Consider the following 13,872-nt stretch of genomic DNA (forward strand, 5'->3'; position numbering starts at 1 on the left):
GAACAGGATCCCTCAGCGGGGTCCATTTTGGGGGGCAGTGAGCCAGACAACCACGTCTTCGCTTCACTCCATGTCCCCAGCCAGCAGTTAGCCTTAACCTTGCCTAGACGGGGATGAGCACCTGCCCCATGGTAAAGCGGCAGCACCATTCAATAACACTAGCAGAGTCAAAGCTGAACTTCACTGGTGCAGAGATAAGGCCGAGGTTTCCAAACAAACTGATCACTAAAATAGCAACTAACCTGAAGCAGAGGGACTGTAGGTGCTGAGATACAAACACCTCTGGGGTGGGGCAGAAGAGCAGTTCATAGACAGAGCCTTCACTCCCACTGCACCCCCAGGACATCCTTGGATTCCTCCCTTCCCCCTAAAAACTGCCTGGGTGTCACCTTCCCAGCCTCCATTACAGGATTCTGCAACCCCCCCCATCCATGCCAGGGGCTGTGTGCCCACACACTGGCCCCTGCCATTTCCCCCCATGCCAGGAGCTCTATTTGCCCACCCAAGGATAAGACAGAGTTGGGTACTTAATCCTAGCAAAGATTTGGGAATGGAGAGAAACGCTCATGTGTCAGGGCTCAAGCTGATTGCAGAAGATGTGACCTAACCTGGGGGTAGGTTACTCTACCTCTGCTACTGGGGCGTTCTTGCACCTTCCTCAGCAGCAGCTGGGGCTGGACAGCCAGCGGCTAGGTGGGCACTGGGGACAGAGCCAGCCTGCCCCTTCCCCCAGGTCCCTGCTGTTAACAGGCTGAGTTGGTTGCACCAAAGCACGTTATTCCACGCAAGCTCACCTACAGCAGCCAGTGGGGCCATTGGCAACTGCCCAGCCCCATCGATGACGCAGCTGGATAGGGGAACATTCCCAGATGTGCCTCAAAGGCTTAGCAGCCCACAGTGCATTTACAAAGGGACCTTATGCCCCCACCAACTCATTGAAAGGGAAAGGGCTTCAGGCTCATATGTCACCCAAGGCCTAGAGGGGTGGGAACACCCCACAGCAGGAGAGGGACTGTGCCTCCCACTCCCTCCACGACTGGCCAACCAGCAGCACCCATGCCTGGGCCACCCACAGGCTAGGCCAGCCCAGAAACAGCAAGGAGGGCTGGGCCACACACTGGCTAGCAGTCTGGGGTCTTTGGCTGGGGCTGGCTAGGGAAGCTCTTGCCATCTAAGTGACAGACTGGAGCAGCAAGGACAAGGATGAGAGAGAGCACAAGGTGCGAGGGCAGCCATGGCCACAGCAGCCTTCAGCCCCTTTCTGCTCGGCTTGAACTGGGCTGATGGCACCAGGCCATGGTCAACCTGAGCGCAGGGTAGTGGTGGCTCCTCTACGGTCTTTGTGGAGTGGATGGGCTACCTCCAGGGCAACAACTCAAAGCTCTTCTTTCCCCGCCGTCCCTTGCCACTCCATCCCCCTCCAGCTCTGCCACCTGCAACCCAGCTCCCTACAGGGGCAAAAACTCCCCAGTGAAGCTACTCCTTGAAGCCCCCAGGCCCAAAGGGGGTGGGTGGGGGTACAAGGAGAGCAGATTCTTGCCCTGCTGGGTGGGGCTGCTCACCTAGGCTGGCAGGCAGAACAGTCTCAGGCATGGCCTACAGGAGGACAGCCAGAAGCTCATAGCTGGTCCAGAGACAGGAAGTGGTGTAGGTGCCTGCTGCCTACATTGCCCCCAAAGTACAGCTGGTCTTGGTGGAAGGGAGGCGGGGCGTGCAGCTAGAGCTGCCTTGAGGAGTTGCAGGTAGATGTGCCCCCCGAGATGGCCAGCCCCTCCCCCAAGCCCTGCAAACAGGGGATAAACAAGTGCAGCTCCCATGCTGGGAAAGCACCATTGCACTGCCCCCTCCCCACCTACTTAGCTGAAAGACAGTCTGGCAGCTACAATGTTCTCCTCCCACCACGAGGGCGAAGGCTGCAAGGAGTTTGTGGGTGGGTGGGGTGGCGGGATGTACGGGTTGGGCTCAGAAGCCTGGCCCTGAACCATGCATCACTCATCGCAGCTGCCAGGTGCCCACAGGGGTGGGTGAGAGGTGAAGGCTGCAGCATGCCAGGAGCAGACATCTCCCCTGCGAGGCTTACAGCCCTCTCCGGAATCCAGCCCCGCCATTACTGAGCCCTCTGGAATGTAGACATCACACAAGCCAGGCGGGAGAGCTCACACCGGCTTCCCAGCTGCAGTGAGCTCAGTTCAGGAGCGTGGGGAGAAACCCTCCCATCTGGCTTCGATGAGGCCCATGGGCCAGCACAGCAGACAGGAAGGGGTGCGGCTGTGGAGAGAGGATGGGGGAGCTGGGGGGGCCTCCCAGCCTGCTGCCATGGGTGCCCTGCTTGGCAGCACGGATGCCAGGGGGACCCCAGTCCAGCTCATCATGAAGGGAGGGGTCCCTCTTCTGGTAAGGGAGCAAGAGATGGAGCACAACTCATTTCAGCCCTTCACCACAGTGATTTAGTCCCTCACCTCCATGGAGAGGCCCCCAGCCCTCCTGTGCCCTACAGCCCCAACATCTGCACCTACCTCCACCCCACTCCCACACTAGCAGCCTGGGTCCATTAGCAGGTGGTTTATTAAAATTACAGCAGTTCCAAGTGAGGGGGCAGCAGGCTGGAATGTAAACATGAGCTGGGAGCCCAGGGAACAAGGTTAGCGTTTTTTGTTTTTGTTGGGGGTGGGGGGAAAGCATGGTGCCCTCAGGAGCTGGAGCAGATGTGTCTCTGACGGATCTCAGCCCCTGGGATGGGCTCAGCCCCCTCTCCCAGCTGTGGTAGCGTTAGGAATGTCCCGCTAGGGGGCGGGTAGTTGGCATCTGTGAACAGGGAGGACTCATCCACTGACTCGAACTCAGTCTCTGCAGGAGAAGAGACAGTTAGAGATCCCAGAAGAGCAACAATATGGGGCGGGTGGGGGGGGGCAGGGGCTCTCATAGGCTCCAGCAAGAGGAAGCTGCAGGGGTCCTGCAGACACATCCCTTCCTTCAGGGGCTGGACCCTCTGTCTACCCCCCAAGGGGCACACAGACAGCCCACAGGGGACAAAGCCCATCTCCCATAGAAGCTAGAGGCAAGGGGCAGGGGACAGCCTACTCCCCACTACAAAGCCGTTCCCAGCTGCACCCCTCACCCTCAGCCCTACTGCACAGTGGGGTTCTAGGTTCCTGCTTGGGAACAGAGGGTCTCTAGGTGCCCTGATGGATGCTGGAGCCTTGGACCACAGCTCGGTGGGTAAGGAGTGGAAGCTAATGGGTTGGGGCAGGGGCAGAGTGGAAAGAGTCAGGACACCTGGGTTCTATCCCCTGATCTGGTGCACGGGGGTCGGGCTATGAGGAGCCTGGAGCCCCCAGGGGGAGAAGCTGGGGAACTGTGTTACCCACCTTCACTCAGATCCAGCTCCTTAGCCTGGGCTGATCCCCCTACGGGGCCAATGGTCTCCAGAACCTCGCCTGGTAGCTGTGGGGGGGAAGCTGCAGGGGAAGGGGAGAAGCACAGGTCAGAGGCAGGGCTAGGTCCTGGGGTCCTGCCCCCTTGCATAGCAATTAGGGCAAAGCACCAAGACATGCCAGGTCACAGGGCCTTGTCCCCTCCTCCACTCCTAGCGTAGCCAACAGGCCACACTGGCCAAGGCTCCATTCTCTCCCTGGTGGGCTCATGGGAGCCCGCAGTAATGACTGGGCCTTCAACCATACCCTCATTGGAAAAGGAAATACAAACTGTCCCCCTAATTGGTAGCAGTAACTGGGCATGGGAAAGGGGCACTCGCAATAAGACTCAACGAGTCTCAGAGAGACCTACTGATGTGACTCAAGAGGAGCATGAAAATCATGCCAGAAATCAAAGTGCGAGAACAAGAATTAACCAATCCAAATTGGTGTGGCAGAAATTAAGGCTAATGGGTAAACAAAACGTAAGGGGATGGGTTGGGCCACCCCCCACTGCCTTTCGGGGTCCTCAGAAAGAGACTCTGGGGTGGGGGGGGAACGCGTGGAGACAGATGCTGGCTAAGAGATAGAAGAGCAGAAAGGAAGGAGCTTCACCATCACGGCTACCACCCACACTGTTCGCTGGGACCCCCAGATCCATTCTTGGGCTTTTGACCTCCTGATCCTGAGACATACCCTGACCAGACAGAGGGATCCAGATGTCACCACCTCAGCTGGCTTTGACTGAATCCCAACCCCCACCCCCTCACAGGTCCTTTTCCTTCCTTCTCTCGCATATCCCTCTCCTTTGGCCTTCTGGCTTAGTTGGCCAAGGCTGCACATTTTGCAACACTGCTGTAAGCCTGTTACCAGCTACAAGTACTGCCCCGAACAGCCCAACCCTGGTACGAGTTGCCCAGACGCGGGTCAGAACAGCTGACGGGCATGGGTGGCTGTGTCTGTGTTTGCCAGCAGTAGATGCAGGTGAGGAGCAGCAGAAGCTGCATTTGCTGTCCCTTTCTTTCTCCGCTGGTTTTTCTTCTAGGAAACAGGATTGGAATTTAAACAGCAACAACTGCGCCAGCCCATCTCAACTAATGTTTTCTCTGTTCCCAGAGGACAGTTACCGCCCTCTAACCCTGGTGTAAAGATTGAGGGGGGAGAAGGGGGGGGGGTCTTTCAAAACCTCTCTCCATTTGGAGAGGGAGAACAAGAGATGTTGTTACAATGCAAGCCTGACTTAACCCTTCACATTCCAAATCCTTTCCCTTGCTCTGTATGGTTAACAAAGGGTTTCCAGGGGACTGTAATGGTGTTTGGGGCTAAGCAGGCTGAGGGCTCTGTACTCCAGCCCCCAAGCCTTGGTTAACACTATTCAGTGGCGAGCAGCGATAGAGCCACATTAACACCTTCGCCTCTTTGGGTCCACCTAAATTAACAGAACAGCCCTGCCTCCCTGCCCAAACCCCACCTCAGCAGGTAGGGAACAGCCCAGCCGCAGGCTCCTCCCCCACAGACCCAGCTGGAAGGGAATCGTCAGTACCTGTGCCCTGGGGAACCCTCTCCTGGTCACTCTCGCCCGGCCCCATGGCCTCAGGCTGCGGTGTTGTCAGCTCCTCTTGGTCATCTGCTTCAGGACAGAGAGCATCAGGGCAGGGGTTGAGGCCAAGACCGGACCTGTTCTGCGCCACCCCTCAGGTGAGAGTAGTAGGACCCCCCCGCCCCAGCCACAGACAAATGGGAACCCCCCAACCCCACACAAAGGGAGAGCCCACTCTCCCCCCTAAACCTGCTTTACCTGGCCTGGGGGAAGCCATGCACCGTCGTGCCTCCTCCTGCCGCTGCTGCAGGCTGGCCCCATCCTGCATGTTCACCTGGGGGGGACGGGGGGGAGAGAAGGGGACAGGAAAGTGGGGGGACCAGGCAACACAGTGTCTCCATTAATGCCACCCCCACCCCACCAGGGCCCCATACCCCCAACTGCATAGTGGGGCATAGCCTCCTGCTCCAACTCCCCCCAGGCACTATCCCCTTACCCTGCTGCACAGATACTTGCCCTCTTATTTGCATGGGGTACATCTCCAGCTCCACAGCCTGCCCCCCCCCCCCCCCCCCAATTTCCTCACGCCCACTCTGCCCCCTGTTCAATGCCCTACCTCATCCCTCTGCTCCCCTAGCCACGGAGCCACCTTCTCACCTGTACAGAGAGGGGCTCCCGGGGCCACACGCTGCCCCAGATCCATTGCAAGTAGCTGAAGAGGACGATGACACTGAGGAAGGTGAAGTTACTGGCCACGCCCAGGATGGCCGAGGTCACTGGGAAATTATAGAGCAGGTACCTGGGGCAAGAGGGGGTGGAGCCTGAGCATTAGGAGGCTGCAGCCTGGATCCAGTCTTCCCCGTCCCAGACACAGGCCCCTCTCCTAACCCATGGGCCCCCAAGCATCATTCATGGGGCAGATTATAGGGATCAGCTTTGTGGGGCTGCTGAATTGAGTGCACTGCAGTCCCCTCGCACCAGGAACTGCCCCCAGCACTGGACAGTCCCATCCGTCCCCCCACCACCAGTGGCACCCCCCCCAATCCTCACCGCAGGCCCCTGAAGTGGGCATGGATCCGCAGCTGTGCCCCGTAGATCTGGATCCGCTTGGTCTGGATTTCTATCACGGCTCCAACAGTTGGGACATACTGGGGGTCGGGAAGGACAGTCAGGGTCAGAGCTGCAGGTGGGGCCATCACAAGATCCCCAACCCCAACAGCAGGGCATACACCTGCCTTATGCTCCAGTGCCCAACTCAGACAGCCAGGGCATGTGACCCTCCCGACCAAACCAGACAGAGCTGCAGTAACCCCCAGCCACCAAACTCGGACAGCCGAGAATACACTCCCCCCCTGCACTCATGCTCCCAACCCACACAGGAAGGGGAGCCATTACTTGCAGGGAAAAGAGAGGGTCTCTACGCCAGGCATCCAGGACACTCCTGGCAATCAGCTCCCACACTGGGGAGCAGAGGCTCTGGCCAGGCCAGCCAGCCAGCCAAGGCCCAGCAATCCAGGCAGCTAATGCAGAAGAGGCCTCCTCCCTCACCGAGTCCTCCCGGTAGTCTGAGAACAGCTCCACCTCGACCATCTGCTTCTGCTCAGCAAAGCCCACGAAGAAGAGCCCAGCAAAGATCAGGGTATCCAGGGTCTGCAGCAGGCCTGAGCGGTAATGCAGCATGGTCTGGGGAGAGAAGAGGCAGTGTTGGCATTGAACCCAGCCCCCAGCATCTCCCACCAGCTCCCCGTGGCCATTAGGGGCACTGCCAGCAGTGAGCTGCTTCTTGCCCAAGGATCTTCCAGGATTTCAGAGAGGAGTCCAGGGCTTCAGCCCCACTGCAGAGAGGAGAAGGGAACTGCCCAAGACTGCACGGGGCAGTGGCAGAGCACAGAATAGAACCCCTGTGTTCTGGCTCCCAGCCCTCCCTGCCTAATCCTCGAGCCCCACTCCCTCCTAGAGCCAAGGATAGAACCCAGGAGTCCTGACTGCCAGCTCCCTTTGCCATACTACCCGAAGTGTCACTGTAGCCCCTGGCTACGGGTGGAATAGCTGCCATGGGGACCCCTACCTCAGCCTCCCTGGAGGCTCTACGTGAGGCAGCAAGGCCAGGATTGTAGGTGTGTGTGGCCCTGAAATGTTCGATTGGATGGCTCAGAGAGGGGGATTGGATGGGCAGCAGACTCACCGATCTGGCTGTGGAGGAGATGATGCGCCCACCCTTGGTGTAGCAGGACATCACCACCATGAACATGCCCAGCTCCTGGTTCACAGGCGACTCAGGCAGCTCCAGCTCCAGGGAGATGCGGTAAGGCTGCCCATACATCAGCACCTACAGGACAGCAGGAGGCATCAGAGAAAGGGGGTGCTGCTTGCCCCTCCCGAACCACCCTAAAGGCCCCACAGCTTCCCAGAGATCACAGCTGAAGGGAAAGCGCATCAAAGCTAGAACAGGGAGCCTGCTCCCCAACTCTCAGAACCTCTTGCTGTGGGAAGAGTACATCAGATGGATTGGGAAGCCTGCCCCCAAACCGTTCCAGAGCCCCCGCTGCAGGGAGAGAGCATCAGAGATGGAGCGGGCAGCCTCTCCTCACAGCTTCCCAGAGCCCCCTGAGATGAACAGCGGGGACTATGAACTGTAGTCTGTAACTTATCATTTGAATCAGCTCCTGTACCAAATGACTGGAGGATAGCGAATGTGACACCAATTTTTAAAGAGGGCTCCAGAGGTGATCCCGGCAATTACAGGCCGCCTGACTTCAGTACCAAGTGAACTAGTTGAAACTATAGTAAAGAACAAAATTGTCAGACACAGAGATGAACATAGTTTGTTGGGGGAACAGTCAACATGGTTTTTGTAAAGGGAAATCATGCCTCACCAATCTACTAGAATTCTTTGGGGAGGGGGGGTCAACAAGCATGTGGACAAGGGGGAATCCAGTGGACACAGTGTACTTAGTGTGACATTCTATACCTTGGGGGAGCATCCTGTAATCCCCATATTCCTCATTTATATATAATTATGATATTGCATACACAGCATGGCATGTAAGGTATCAGGGTAAAGGTTATGATCTGCTGAAAGTCACTGTTCTATCTAAGTATGTATATCATTAGTGCATATGAAGTTATGAGATTGTGTTGTATGGTTGTCAGTAAAACATGTTATAAGTTGGGGAATCAGCCAGATATTAGGTCCCCAGAGACAACAGCAAGGAAAGTATTCAGTGCCCGGGCAGGTATCAAACAAAATCAACAGCCATTATCCAGCAAGGGAGCTACAATGCAATGACTCACCTGCATAAGGTCAAACCAGGGGAATGGCTCAACCTTGCCTGGGGATTCAGCAGTGCCTAGCAGACGTGCTTGGAAAACACAAGTCCAGGCATATCATGGACTAAGGGTAACAGAACAGAACACAGTGGCCACATGCTGGGCCTTTCTCCTGCCCCCACCTATGCTGCAAGCAACAAGGGCACTGGAAGTCTTCAGTCTAACAGAGGAGACTGGCCCAAAGTTTAAAGGAAAAACCTGTATACTATGAACTGCAATATCCAGTGGAATGAGAAAAACTGCTTAGTCTAGATGTTACCCAGTCTAATCGGGTTGAGAGTTTAGACTGTGTACTTACATTTTATTTTGGTAACTAACGCTGACTTTTTGCCTCTCACTTAAAATCTAAGTTGTTTTACTGTTTATCTTTATCAGCGAGTTTGCCTGAAGTGTTTGGTAGATCTGCTCAGGTTTGCAAAGGCTGGTGTGTATCCACTTTCCATTGATGAAGTGGTGAACCAAGTAACAAACCTGCACTGCTTATCTTGAACAGTGCAAGACGGTATATTCCTGAGGTGCAAGGCTGGGAGCTGGGGGCGGATTTGGCACTGGTGCCTTTCTCTGTGTGATTCATGAGTGGCTCTGGGAGCATTCATGCAATCTGGCTGCATGTGGGGCTCCACGTGCAGTTGTGCTGAGTGATAACAGAGCCTGGAGAGGTTTGCTGCTTGTCTCTAGCAAAGCATTGTGAGAGACAGCCCAGTCTGGAGAGTTAAGGGGGCACAGTGGTCCCACGGTCCCAGGCTGCACCCCAGAGATCCCATCACACTTTTCAGAAAGCTTTTGACAAGGTCCCTCTTAAGCAAAGTAAGCAGTCACGGGATAAGAGGGAAGGTGCTCTCATGGATCGGTAACTGGTTAAAAAATAGGAAACAACGGGTAGGAATAAACAGCCAGTTTTCAGAATGAAGAGAGGTAAACAGTGCTATCCCCCAGGGTCTGTACTTGGCCCAGTCTTATTCAACATATTCATAAGTGATCTGGAAAAAGAGGTAAACAGGGAGGTGGCAACATTTGCAGATGATACAAAACTACTCAAGACAGTTAAATCCCAGGAAGATTGTGAAGAGCTACAAAAAGGATCCCTCAAAACTGGCTGACTGGGCCACAAAATGGCAGATGAAATTCAATGTTACTAAACACAAAGTGATGAACGTTGGAAAACCATAATCCCAACTATACATATAAAATGATGGGGTCTAAATTAGCTGTTACCACTCAAGAAAGAGATCTTGGAGTCAGTGTGGCTAGTTCTCTGAAAACATCCACTCAGTGTGCAGTGGCAGTCAAAAAAGCCAACAGAATGTTGGTAATCATTAAGAAAGGGATAGATAATAAGACAGAAAATAGCATATTGCCCAAGTCTATATAAATCCATGGCATGCCCATATCTTGAATACTGCGTGCAGATATGGTCGGTCACCCTCCATCTCAAAAGAGATATATTGGTATTGGAAAATATTCAGAAAAGGGCAACAAAAGTTATTAGGGGTATGGAATGGTTGTTGTATGAGGAGAGATTAATAAGACTGGGACTTTTCAGCTTGGAAAAGAGATGGCTAAGGGGGGATATGATTGAGGTCTATAAAATCATGAATGGTGTGGAGAAAGTAAATAAGGAAGTGTTATTTACTCCTTCTCATAACACAAGAACTATGGGGCACCAAATGAAATGAATAAGCAACAGGCTTAAAAACAAACAAAAAGAAGTATTTTTTTCTACGCAACACACAGTCAACCTGTGGAACTCTTTGCCAGAGGATGTTGTGAAGGCCAAGACTACAACAGGGTTCAAAAAAGACTAGATAAGTTCATGGAGGATAGGTCCATCAATGGCTATTAGCCAGGATGGCCAGGGATGGTGTCCCTAGCATCTGTTTGCCAGAAGCTAGGAATGGGTGACAGGGGATGGAGCACTTGATGATTGCCTGTTCTGTTCATTCCCTCTGGGGCACCTGGCATTGGCCACTCTTGGAAGACAGGATACTGGGCTAGATGGACCTTTGGTCTGACCCAGTATGGCTGTTCTTATGTAACCATCCCAGAGGCGCCCCCCCCCCCCCCCCACTGCAGGGAGAGTGTATCAGAAATAGAGCAGGGAGCCTGCTCCCTAACCTCACCCCCCAGCACTGCTGTCAGCTAGTCCCAGATAAAAGCATCAAACCCATTGGGTGCCCGGGGGCCAGAACCCCACGGAGCTGACAGCAAGTGGTCTGTCTCACGCCCACTGGCACTTACCCTGTCCCGGCTGTTTTTGACCAGGGAGATGTTGGCAATGGGGAAGGAGCAGAGATCAGGGCCTGACGAGCCACAGTCTGTCCTGGGAGACAGAAGGCAGTGGGTCATGTTCAGTAGTCACCAGCTCCCCCAGACCGCTTCAGCCCCCCACCCCTTCCACTGCAGGAAGTCAGACCCTTACTCTTGGGAGCAGACCCCAGCTCAGAGGCACCCACAGCCCCAGAAAGCATGTGTGGGCTGGGAGGGGCCCAGGAGATCTGGCCCAGAGCAGTGCTCAGGCAGTGCACAGAATCCTACAACCACAGGTTAGGAGGAACCGCAAGGGTCATCTTGTCTAACCCCCTGCCAAGATACAGCATTTGTTGGTTCTAACCCAACCAAGACAGATGGCTTTCCAGCCTCCTTCTGAAAACCACCAGTGAAGGAGCTTCCACAGCCTCCCTAAGTAATCTCTCCCATCCTAGGAGGCAGGGGGGTCTGGCCCCTCCCAGGGGTGCCCCACTCACCTGAAGCTGTAGTGCACAGGGCTGACATAGCTGACGGTGGGCATGTAGGAGTAGTAGAAGCTGCCATAGAGGAAGACCGCGACCCAGAGCAGCAGCAACAGCACGCAAAGCAGGATAGCCGTCTGCAGCACCGTGCGCCGCACCCGCAGGAGCAGCAGTGCGGCCACCTCCTGGGCCCATTGCAGGAAAGGCCCTGTACTACCCATCACGGCACAGGGGCCCTGGGTGGCCACGCACTGGCGTCTGGGGGGAGAGCTGAGCCCCCAGCTCCTGTATTGAGGAAGGGGGGAAATGGAGCAGCAGTGCCTGCTTGAGCGCTTGCAAAATGGCTCAGGCTGCTGGAGAGTCCTCTTGGCCCAGCTGGAAAGGGCCCAGGCTCAGGGATTCCTTTACAGGGAAAAGGCACTGGCTTAGGGCAGGCTGGCTGGCCTGTCTGCGCCGCTTGGCCTTCCAGTAATTGTCTCTAGCCATGGAAGAGGGTACCACGGGAGTCACTGGCACCAGGACATGGTGAGCAGGGCCATGCCAACAGGCTTGGCGCAGGGCTGCCCTGGGATTGGTCACACGCTGGAGTTTTGCCACAGGGGCCAAAGACCAGAGCCAATCTGAGGAAGAAAGGACACAAAAAACAGGGTCAGAATGGAAACCACATGGGGGAGTCTAAACTAGGATTGCATGAGTGGGAGCTAGGACTCCTGGGTTCTGCGCCAGCCTAGGGGGAAAGGGATGTGTTAGGAGTCTGGATGCTTGGGCCTATTAGTAGCTTGGAAAGGGGGTGGGAAGCAGGACTAGATGTCTAGGTTCTAGTCTCAGGCAGACAGGAGGGCTTTGGAGTGGAGCTGGGAGTTTGGACTCCCAGTTCTATTTGTGAGAAATGCTATCCAAGAACTCGGGGGGGGGGTGTCTAGTGGTTAGAGCAGGTGGCATTTGCAGCCTGGACTCCCCAGCTCTGGGAGGGGCAGGGAGCTAAGAACCAGGACTCCTGGGTTCTATCCCAGCCCTGGGCGGGGGTCTAATGGTGGGGGGGGGGAGGGGAAGGAGCTAGGACTACTGGGTTCTACTCCAGCCCGATGCGAGGTAGGGCCCGGCGGTCAAGGCAGAAACCACGGACCCCCGAGTTCTAGGCCCGGGCGGGGTGCACCAGGAGCCAGTCCCAGGGTCTCGGCACGTCTCTCACCTCCCGGTCCAGGATCGGCTACTCCTGCTCCGCCTCTTCCGGGAGTGAGTGAGAGCTGGCAAAGACTGCGCGGGGCGGGGCGGGGCGGGACGGGGCGGGGACGGGGAAAACTCCTCCCACTGCAGGCACCGTCCGTCACGTAATTAAAGACACGCCTCTCTATGTTTCCATGGTGACGCGATCCCCGAACGACCCCGAACGCTCCTTTCCCCCGTAGGCCAGCCCCGCCCCCCGAGACACCCCGCGGGTCCTTATCCCCACCGAGAGGCCCCTCCCACTCCAGGGACAGCCCCTCTCTGAGGGATCCCGCAGCCCAGTGTCCCTGTCCCCGTCCCCCCCGAGCAGCCCCCAGGGTCCTGTCCCTTCCAGCCCCGGAGAGACAGCAAGACCAGACCCACCCCAGACAGACCGCCCCCCCCCCGGGATGATGGGCTCCCAGACAAGACTCTGCCCCCCACCCTCGAGGGAGACCCCTCTCACGTCCATGCCATGTGCTCCACAGCAAGATCCCCCTGCCCCCCTTCTCCACCGAGTATATCTGCTCTTCTCCCCAGGGTCCCCTCCAACTCTGGGGACCCCCCTCAGAGAGACCCCCTCCCCCTCCTCAAGGCCTCCCCCAGACAATGCTCTAGAGGAAGATGGAGCAGGGGAGAGGGCAGCAGGGCTTGTACTAAGAAGAAAAGGAGTACTTGTGGCACCTTAGAGACTAACCAATTTATTTGAGCATAAGCTTTCGTGAGCTACAGCTCACTTCATCGGATGCAACTTGTATTGTACGGGCTTGTACTGGGGCCCAGCCACACAGAGCTGAGCCAGTCCTAGGTGCCTGCTTGCCACCCCAGGTACGTGGCAGGGGACTGGGAAGGCAGGACTCCCGGGTTCCGTTCCCAGCTCTGGGGGAATGGAGTTGTGTCTGTTGGTGAGAACCGGGGGGCTGGAAGCCAGGACTCCTGGGTTCTATCCCTGGCTCTGACAGAGACTTGCTGGGTTGCTCCAGGTATGTCTGGTCCCCTCTCTGTGCCTCAGTTTCCCTCTCCCTAGACTGGGGTTATCCTTAGGCTCTCAGGTGTGAAACCAGCCAGTCCCCAACAGGGCTGAACTCCGCTGCCTGTTCCCCACCCCCTCACACTCCAGGCACTGGCCCAGCCCCAGGCTCCCTGGAGAGGGTCTCAGAACCAGGCATAGTAGCAGCCCCCATGCCCGGTGTAGCCCCTGATGTCAGATTTCCAAATGAGTGTGGTGGGGAGACTTTATCCTCACTGCAGCTACTGCGGGCCTGTACCACCAGCAGCTGTGCAGGGGTGCCGGGAACCCAGTCCCTGCCTGGCCCCCTCCTGGGGCGCTCTTCCCCCGCCAGCGCTCGCTCCCTTCCTCCTGCCCTGCCTGGGGCTGTGCACCAGGGGACTCTGGGGCCTGGGCAAGGAGCCAGAGCTCAGCCGGGCGCCGCTGGGCGTGCACTCCTCCCCCCAGAGCGGGCATGGTCCGCTCCCAGCATCGAGCGGCTCTGAGCATCTTCAAGGTACCACGGGCTCATTGAATTAGCTGCATCCCGGAGGAGGCACAGGGAGCGGAGCCGTCTGCAGGGCGCCCGGGGCACCTGGGCACACAGGGGAGCCCATCCCAGAGTCTCTCCAGATCTGGCAGCGACCGTCGAAGGTCAGTGCCCAG

General features: G+C 56.6%; 1 protein-coding gene across 3 annotated transcripts; it reads right to left on the reverse strand.

The window, feature by feature from the left end:
- Positions 1 to 2,547: 2,547 nt before the first annotated feature.
- Positions 2,548 to 12,288, reverse strand: BSCL2 (BSCL2 lipid droplet biogenesis associated, seipin). 3 transcript variants are annotated; one of them, XM_077822237.1, is made up of 11 exons: positions 12,205 to 12,288; positions 11,028 to 11,632; positions 10,522 to 10,603; positions 7,139 to 7,282; positions 6,502 to 6,636; positions 6,004 to 6,101; positions 5,611 to 5,752; positions 5,212 to 5,287; positions 4,957 to 5,040; positions 3,369 to 3,458; positions 2,548 to 2,847 (listed from the first exon to the last, which is right to left on the reverse strand). In XM_077822237.1, the coding sequence occupies exons 2-11, from the start codon at positions 11,231 to 11,233 to the stop codon at positions 2,690 to 2,692; spliced, it is 1,215 nt and encodes a 404-aa protein (XP_077678363.1). In that variant the 5' UTR covers positions 11,234 to 11,632; positions 12,205 to 12,288; the 3' UTR covers positions 2,548 to 2,689. The 3 variants fall into 3 exon arrangements, with proteins under 3 accessions (XP_077678363.1, XP_077678362.1, XP_077678364.1); XM_077822236.1 differs by having other exon boundaries at positions 4,957 to 5,043; XM_077822238.1 differs by lacking the exon at positions 10,522 to 10,603 and having other exon boundaries at positions 4,957 to 5,043.
- Positions 12,289 to 13,872: the final 1,584 nt, after the last annotated feature.

Source organism: Eretmochelys imbricata, chromosome 7 (assembly GCF_965152235.1).
Source record: "Eretmochelys imbricata isolate rEreImb1 chromosome 7, rEreImb1.hap1, whole genome shotgun sequence".
Taxonomy (NCBI): Eukaryota; Metazoa; Chordata; order Testudines; family Cheloniidae; genus Eretmochelys; species Eretmochelys imbricata.